Source organism: Contarinia nasturtii, unplaced genomic scaffold (assembly GCF_009176525.2).
Source record: "Contarinia nasturtii isolate CC-2019 unplaced genomic scaffold, AAFC_CNas_1.1 Cnas_scaffold_1540, whole genome shotgun sequence".
Classification (NCBI taxonomy): domain Eukaryota; kingdom Metazoa; phylum Arthropoda; class Insecta; order Diptera; family Cecidomyiidae; genus Contarinia; species Contarinia nasturtii.
In genome coordinates this window covers 1-8,995 of record NW_022198875.1, presented here as the reverse complement: position 1 = coordinate 8,995, position 8,995 = coordinate 1, and the positions used below count along the sequence as shown (strand labels likewise).

Below are 8,995 nucleotides of genomic sequence, written 5' to 3'. Positions count from 1 at the left end.
TGATTTATTCAGTTTGCGCGATTCAAAATTACCCAGCATTTTTTCAGCATCGTCCGCAAATACTGTTGCCCAACGATTCGATGTCCAATCGGCAATGCTCATCTATACAAAGACAAAAACAATTCAGTATAAATCTTTTCAAATAAAAAAAATAATGCAATCGTCTTACGTTAACAATCATGCGATACTTGAAATTGGCTGATTCAATGTTGCAATTTTCGCATCGATATTGGCCGTTTTGCATGTCAACCACTTTTTTCTTGCATTGATCTTGTGGACAAGCTTTGTAGACAGGATTTTGATTGCGAATCACTTGGATTGTGCCTTTAACTTGGAAGTAATCGGGTTTGTCACCATTTCCAAGATTCTTCAATTTGGCTTCATGGAATGTCAACCATTCGGTATTGAAATTACCACCACCTCCGCCAACTTGCGCCGAAATGCTGTTGCGAATTTCACGTCCACCGCCATTGTCGAACCATCCGCGCAAGAAATGACCTTCGGGTAAATCGGGATTTTTCTTCAAAACTGTACTTCCCACCATCGATATCGATTTGCCGCCACCAAATTCACTGACACGACCACCTTTCACCAATAGTACGGGTTGACCATAATCATTGAAATTTTCGGCATCAACATTCCACAGGGTCAAATTCACCGACGCATCACTATAGTTAAAAATAAATCAAATATTTTGGTGTCAAGGCATACATTGTATACTGTTATATAAATGCACTTACGTGTTATCAACCAAAGTAATGTCACGTTTCTTCAATTCCTTTCCCGTTGATTTAGCTGTGAAAGCTTGTAGCTCGCCAACGTCACGACAGACACCAATTACATCTGAAAATAGAATGTATAAAAGTTAAATATTGAAATTATATGAAAGGCCTTTAAAAACAATCAATTTTATTATCTTTGACTGAATATCGTGAACGCGCGATTCGCGTTTCAATGTAGAACGATGAAGTCAAACAATGATTCGCATTGATATAATGATCCGCGTTTGGATATACGGAAACTCACCGACAATTGTGTTTGGTTGTTTATCTGATATCTTGTCGATCGAGATGAAATCATATTTCACTGTTGGAACATCGTCCAGATCCTCTTTGCATTCTTGAATCACACTGTCGCTCGACAATGTCAACTCGTAATCATTGGGAATGTTAGAGAATTGTTTGTTTGCCGGCTTCAATTGACCCTTTGAAAAGAAGTACACCTTGTCCACCTATTGATTAAAAATGCCAAATTTAAGTCAAAACCAAGCGATGTCAAGTAGTTATGAAAGTCGATGTCAAGTACAATTACCTCAATCATGTCGTAGAATTTGTCGACAAGATCGCGAAAGGCTGTTACACGAATTTGTCCGCTTTCATCCATCAAATCCATGCTGAACAATTTACCTTCGCCCTTGGCATTGCTCCAGTGACGAATTGGTGCCTTTGCCGTGACACGAGCCTTTATAACCCACTTATTCTGGTATGGACTCAATCCACTAATTGGAAGAGTAGCGCGACCATCAAACACTGATTCGTTCATATTTGTTGTTGTTGGTTTTTGTGTACGTTGTGGTGGTAATGCATTTGAATTCGAGTTGGTATTCAAAACGCTTCGTGGTGATTCGGCCGATGTTACAGCCGGTTTTTGTTTGTTGACATCAGACAAACTGATTGGGTCACCAATTTTTCCATTCACTTCGGTGCCGGATTTCAAGATTTCCAAAGCAACAATAATCAAAACACGTCGACTATTAAACGAAGTTAAATCAAATTTATATGAAAATATATCTCCCTTTTATTATTTAAGTAAATTATTTTTGAAAAAAAAAACTCACCTCTCATCGTTTTCATTCTTGTTGACTACAGATGTGATGTGTTGCTTCACTTGAATAATGGAGAATTCGGGCAACTGTCCTTCGACTACCAAATGATTCAATTGTGTCGACAACATGGAGAAACTTTGCAAATATTGTCCATCGGATAGTAAAAGACGGTATCGTTCAGCGTTTCCACCGGCAATGCGCTTTGATCCAAGTACTTGTAAAATTGGCTCGCCTTCATAGCTTTCGGTAGTCATAATTTGCTAAAACAGAGGAAAATATACATACCAATTGTGAACACATATAATAGGTAGGCATTTTTAAATTTCATACCATTAAGCAACCAGTTGTCAATGCAGGAGTGCTCATGTTGTTTGGATTTTTTTCTTAATTTTCAACAACAAATATGCAATGAAAAGCGGTGACTTCACTTTATCTCAAAATATTTGACTGATCAAGACACAATTACTTTAATATTCTGACGTTTAAATACGATTTTTCACGTTTTCGCAGTTCACAGGCTACTTGCAAACAATGAAGTATAACTTAGAAACGCATATACATCTGCTGGTTGGCGCGAAAACAATGACAACCTCTGTCATTCATGTTAGTGCATGAATTTAGATATAATTTCACAATGTTGCGTATATTCGATTTGAAGCGCCATCTATGCGCAAATGTGCAATATGTTCACCAGTGCCCAAAGCGATATTTTTAAAATTGTGATTCAAATAAGAAAATGTTTATAAATGGATATTTGATTGTTTTTCAAAGTTTTTTCATTATTAGTGATACAATATCACTACACAGATTACCTTTATTACATTTGCTTGAATATAAATGTTACATTAAATGTTTCTTACATATTTACAAATAAATAAAATTTTACTAGGAAAATATACATCTGTTTTTTTATTTCTTCTTTGATTTGAATAAGTTCTCATATGACTTGCGTATACGATCACACGCATTGACAATAATTAGACCCAGGCAAAAGAAAACAAGAGAATAAAATATTAAATCGAAAAAATCAATTGAGTTTTGTCTAATTTAATGTGTGTGTGTGTGTGTGTGTGTGTGTGTGTGTGTGTGTATGTGTGTTCATATGTGGCCTACAAAGTTCACATATTACATTTATACAGTTTTTTTTTGTTAGAAATTTATCACATGTTGTTACATTTGCTCTAGTTATGAACACCACATAGTGGTGGTGGTTCATTATTCTTTTTACATTTCGTTAACCAGAGAAGAAGAAGGTACTTTGAAAGAAGCTTCAGCCTCGGGACAGAGCGAAAATCGTGTGATTATAATGGATATAATTTTACAATCGAATGAAGATTCGGTAAAAAAATGTCATGTCATTTTTATTTCATCTCCCCCATCGCGATTGTGGAAAATATATTAAAGACAATCATCGAACACATTTTGCATTTAAACTGTTTCAAATTTTTTGGTCGTTACATTAGCCCGACTAACTTGTTAAATACCAAAGTCTGGTAGAAAAAAAAATCTTATTTTCTATGACCAGAATTTGTTTTTTTTTTTTTTCATAAGTTTCAATTTATTATTGTGTTGTGTAGGTTTAGATAAATAATTCTTATGCGTATATCCTTGTTCGATTAACGTTTGGATAAGGCTGTTTTCATTTTTTACAACTGTTAAACATATTCTCATTTTTTTCCATAAATTTTGTCGGTTTTTTAAAAACATTTTCTCTATCGGGGTTTCACCGAAATACATGTCTCAAAACATATTTTATGTGCTTACAAAAATACACACAGCTTTTTTTCTTACTTTCTCTGCATTTTCATCGCCTAATAAATACATTTTATTTGCACAAAAAGAAATTATTTCGATTCCTAAATCGTTCTTAACTTCGAAAGAAATAACATTTGATAAATTACATATTCGTTCATATTGTCTAACAAAAATTATACAAAATATGTTTCTCTTTTGTTTATTAAACGCTTACAAATGAAGATAACAACAAATTATATTTTTTTAAATAAGCAAAAATCTACGATAATTTTGATTGCAAAGCGAAATCAACTCGACCTTTTTTTCTTCAGTTCTAGCAAATAGATCTATCTGTCTAATTATATAAAGTGTTCAGTGGGTAGAGTGTAATTGTGAGAGTGTGTGTGTTTTTTTGTGTCAATAACATGAAGAATTAATTTCATTAGTTAAATTTATAGGATTTGGTTTAGTTTGCTTTACTATTCTATTCACTTTATGCAATAAATAAAGTAAAAAAGAATAACGTAGAATGTGATGCCAATGACAACGTATGAAATAACGTGATAATTTCCCATGAAATGTGCAATAAAATCAAATGCATTATCGATCTTCGTTTGACGATGTTTGTAGGTGGCACAAGCACACGAACCGATTGGACTATAATATAGGATTCCCGTACATTGATTTGCATTCATAGTGCATTGATTTAAATTCCGGTGTCGAAGCTCGTTATCAACATTTATAGCAATGTGCTCGTCGTATGGATTTCTATTGAATATGCAGCACACACCCGCACTTGGATTGCCAAAGAATTTATAACTGAGTTGTCTATTTAAATGGTCTGCATGCGTAGTTGTTAATTGATTGCTGAAATGATTGGTTACATTCCAAGAGTGACTAGATGATTACAACAGCAATTTGAACAAAAATTTATTTAAAATTAAATTTGATTGATGTTTAGATGCATTGACTATATTTTTCGGATTGATTTCGGGCCTAAAAAAGATAACATGAAGAGAGAAAGAAAGACACAGAGTAAATGATAAAAAAAAACAGTAGAAAACCGAGCAAAAACAAACAATTCTAACTTGGACGAAATAGCAACAAGTATACTAATAGTTAAAATTAAGTCAATTCAGAGACTAATACGTGTTACATGCTAAATAAATTGGTTCGCAATAACGAAATCTCACTAAATAAATAATAAATAAATATCTCTGAATGCCATTAATTGGATGTGTCTATTCCGCGTTTTCGATTTCAATGTAAATTTTGTGGCTAGAATCATACTCTCGAGACTTCCACACGTCTCATTTGTTTCCGTTTCATTAGATATTTACAATCATCCTATTAAGTTAATTATTACTATTACTAAAATTTTGAGTGGCCAAAGTCTATCAGAAATAAATGTATGTAATAAATTTCTTTCTCTCCCCGTCTCACATTTTCTCTTGCAACAATTTCATCATTTGCTTGGTATATTGCTCTGTGATTCTGTTTTATTAAGAGCTTGATTATTTTATTATGGTTCTGTATTAAATGTTGCCCATGTGTTCACACTTTATTTGGATATTTTTGGTTGAAAATGTTTTTGTATTCCTTACACTCGTTCATAGAATAGCACATATGCACTAGATGAAACTAGACCACTTTCGTATATCGGACTAACACTGAAAATGGACGAATAAAAATTAGACGATCCATATTGAAAATGATTTCAGTTCCTTTTATTTTCGCTTACATGTTATCATTAAATTCATGCCATTTGCGTGTTGTCGGATGTTTGCACACTGCCACATAATGTCCGCCAGCGGTTGATCCTAGAACACAAAGAATATGAAAAATAAGAGAGAGAGAGAGAGAGAGAGAAGGGGTAGATTGAGGAAAATAATACATCTCTGTTAAAACTTTAGCAGCTATAGCTTACCCATGTGATTACATATGCCATACAAAGTGTATTGTACTGATGACGAATTAGCTGCGTATGGTGCCATATTCAATTCTCGTTCTCCAGTTGGGAATTCAACAATATTCGTTAATTTGCTCCAACGTGTTTCTGAGAAGCGTTTCAAATCTATAAACCACAAACAAAAATGTCAAATTTAATTAAATATTGAAGGAGAAAATCCTCATTAACAAAAATAATCTATCATAATGAAACGTAAAATGATCAACAACTTACGTATGACTAAATATTTCGGAAAACGTTGAATTGTAAAGCTCTTGGTACTTTTTCGTCGAGTCTTGCATTTTGAACAGGTTGGCATTTCGTCACCGTCCAGTACTTCTTCTTTTATAAAAAGATCCAGGCAACTTTCTAATTTACAACGGCTTGATGTCGGTAATGGTACGCTTAAATCCCAGAACGGATCGAATGTAACGCTGGTATTACCACAAACAGTGCATTTCAATGAACTTTTCAATTGTCCAACAAATAAGTCCTTGATAAGTGATTTTTCGACTTTTGAGTACCATTCCCATGTACGATCAGCCTTTGTATTATCCGATAATTGTTCATCGATTTCGAGTTTTTCGCCTTTTGTTCCAACATTCAGTGCGACATGCAACGCATCCAAGAAAAATCTCAAAAATTCCTGAGCATCTTGCTGTGAACAGCCACTGTACATTCGATGCTTCGATGAAAAAGCTAATTTTAGTTCACTTGGCGTTACCGAATTGGTCGTGCAATTCCACATTTCTTTGATTAATTTTGAAAATTCAGTAACAATTCGTGAATCTTTAGCTGCGGTTGATGAACGAATTTCGACTTTTGTTTTGAGGTATTTCGTCAAATCTTTGGTATGGCTCAGCAGCTGTATTACTATATTTATATAATTATACAATTAATAAAATCTTATTTAAAATAATACTATATTTTGAAAATTTAATAGTTTTTTTTTAAATTTTACAATTATATTTTACCAGAATTCATAAAACAGGTATTGCCTATGTTGCGAAGGCCACAAAGTCCTTGAGCATGCATCGAATAAGCAACGGCAACGGTCACGGTCAATGTCAATGTGGAAACGGATAGAAAAACAAATTGAAACAAGCAAGTTAGGCGAGATACTCAAAATAGCTGCACTATGATTATGATAACGTTAAATTTTGAAACTATTTTATTTTATTTCCTCTACTGTCACCTACTATCGTTTCAATAAAATTTTGAATGTAATCCAAGCAAACGATGAGCGTATGAAGTACTCTCTATATTTTACCTTCAGTATTTTCTGTGTCGGACGATTTGTCCGAAATTGAGCTGGCCGCAAGTGACTTTGTGAAGGCATCCGTATCGGGTAAAATTCGGCTAGAAATAGACGATGTTGTTTTATCATCGCGATTCGGTGTTGGTGGCAATGCACTACGGGTGGAACTATTTCTTAACTAAAAAAGGAAACAAATAAAAATAAAAATGCATATTAACGTTATAAAATAATTATAAAGTAGTGCGTATGATTCATTTAAAAAAAATGTAAATGATGTATTTTTAATGAGTCAGAAAGAAAACTTTGAATGTATTTAATTCAGTTGTTAAATTAAATGAGTGCAAAGCAACAGTCAAAAACCAAGAAATCCATGAAAAGAGTCACGATAATCTTGAGATATGGTTGAAACGGAAAAGAACGAAAGTTATTCCAGTTGTCATGCATTTACACTTACACTTACGGAATCGCCACCATCTAAATGATTCAAATTAATTGATGTGCCGTTTTCTTTGACCGTCGAACTTTTGGCCAACAGTGACGATGTGGACGATTCCGTCATCGCCGACAGTGTTGACGTTGAAGATGAGTTTGATGAGAGCATTTCTTCGGGCACCGCCTTTCTGGCAATTCCAAAATGACCATTTGCTTGATGTGCACAACTTCCATTCGTTATGGTATTGTATTTATTTGTGTGAATATTGTTTAGCTTTTTTGATGCTCCGGTTGTCGGGAGTGTGGATGTATTTTTTATACCTTTGCTCAGCGCCATGTTATCGTTGAAAAATTCTTTGAGCGATGCAACATTTACGGTGCTCGGTGAATGTCTTCGTTCCGAATCGTCGCTGTCTATGAATTTAATGTCATCGGTCGATAAAATGTCGACGGTGTGTTGTTGAACACAATTTGCGTTCATTTTTTCATTTGAATTATTATTGGAGAATTCAGTTTGTTTGGAAATTGTGGCTTCTCCCAATGTCGAATTTGAATTAGTTTTTATTGATGGTAACGTTGAGTTTACGTAAAAAATTGTCACCTTATTGCGATTTGAATCTTTGGCCGGCGATGATGTCAATGACGTTGACAATGTGAGTCCATCTGTTTTACTTAGTTCACCACTATTGTTGTTATTATTGTTCTTTTCACCACACGCAGATCTTGATCTAGAATTGATCACTTGACTTCGTGCCAAATCGTATTCGCATTTCAAAAAATCTGGATTTTTATACGGTGACAACGGATATGTTCCAAGTCTACGTTTAAATGATTCACTCGATAGTAATTGCTTTGTTTCATTATTATTGTTGTTCAAATGGTGATTCGAGACTTTTCCGTTTGTCGATTTGTAACCATTCATAGTCTGATTTTGATTTTTATTCGTTTTATTCACTTTACTATTTACTAATGGAGTATTGCTGACACTGCTGGTGGTGGTTTTTGAATTTGATGGGCATACAGTTGAACCGGTCGTGGATACCTTTGATGAAATTTTTTTTATAGCACTGCATTTCGTACCAATTTCAATGGATGATACATTTGATTTTTTACTAATAGTTTTACTTTGATTATTTTGATTAGTTAAGGTTGCCGAACTCACAACAATCGAATTACTCAATGGATTAGTTACGCCATTACTGACGAGTTGCTATTAGTTAATGATCATTATTTCAAAAAAATAAAAATTGTATTAGTATATCAAATCGAGACCAAAATTATATCAATTGTTATTTCAAAAGAATTCATCCAAATTGATTGGGTTAGAATTGGGGAAACCCGACTTGAAATTATTGCTCGAGAATGAATGTAAGACTTCTACTAAAATGCAGTGTTTTATTTCAATAAAATCTCAGGGGAATTTTCACAATCATTCTCGGACATTCAAATAAAAATCTATAAAAGTGCACAGAGGAAAACATTTAGCGCTATTCTTGAGACATTTTAGAAAATAACCACGATTATGATTTGCCCGCTCATTTTTCTTTTATTAAACGTCAACACTCAATAAGAGTACTTTCAATTGCATGCACAATTGCACATAGCATAAACATTGACAATTGAATCCAAAAAAAATGTACAGTATGTAAAACACAATTGTGTGTTGTATTTTGACGATTTACAAAAATGTTGTACAAAAAGTCTCTGTATGGAACATATCAAATAAAAAACCTCTATCGGGGTGAAGAACAAGTGACGAAACCAAAATTTGAAACACAAAATTTCTGATATCAATTTT

At 33.7% G+C, this 8,995-nt stretch overlaps 2 protein-coding genes across 3 annotated transcripts; both read right to left on the bottom strand.

Annotated features, from left to right (window-relative positions):
- Positions 1–6: 6 nt before the first annotated feature.
- LOC116346478 (replication protein A 70 kDa DNA-binding subunit) lies at positions 7–2,407 on the bottom strand (the record flags this gene model as incomplete). Its single annotated transcript, XM_031776551.1, has 7 exons — positions 2,156–2,407; positions 1,838–2,085; positions 1,312–1,750; positions 1,027–1,231; positions 741–843; positions 170–668; positions 7–102 (listed from the first exon to the last, which is right to left on the bottom strand). Coding segments are annotated over exons 1-7 (1,626 nt in total), but the record flags the coding sequence as incomplete, so codon positions are not given.
- A 471-nt stretch (positions 2,408–2,878) lies between these two features.
- Positions 2,879–8,916, bottom strand: LOC116346477 (ubiquitin carboxyl-terminal hydrolase Usp2-like). Of its 2 annotated transcripts, none has more exons than XM_031776550.1 (7): positions 7,226–8,916; positions 6,778–6,943; positions 6,482–6,529; positions 5,742–6,380; positions 5,487–5,633; positions 5,301–5,379; positions 2,879–5,229 (listed from the first exon to the last, which is right to left on the bottom strand). In XM_031776550.1, the coding sequence occupies exons 1-7, from the start codon at positions 8,117–8,119 to the stop codon at positions 5,160–5,162; spliced, it is 2,043 nt and encodes a 680-aa protein (XP_031632410.1). In that variant the 5' UTR covers positions 8,120–8,916; the 3' UTR covers positions 2,879–5,159. The 2 variants fall into 2 exon arrangements, with proteins under 2 accessions (XP_031632410.1, XP_031632409.1); XM_031776549.1 differs by having other exon boundaries at positions 7,220–8,914.
- Positions 8,917–8,995: the final 79 nt, after the last annotated feature.

Excerpts from the sequence above, each read along its gene's own strand:
- LOC116346477 (XM_031776549.1), bottom strand. The coding sequence starts at position 8,119 with ATGAATGGTTACAAATCGACAAACGGAAAAGTCTCGAATCACCATTTG. Across the intron at positions 6,381-6,481 it reads TACCTGTTTTATGAATTCTG|TAATACAGCTGCTGAGCCAT; the intron begins GTAAAATATAAT and ends ATATAAATATAG. Across the intron at positions 5,230-5,300 it reads CATGAATTTAATGATAACAT|TGTTAGTCCGATATACGAAA; the intron begins GTAAGCGAAAAT and ends GTCCATTTTCAG.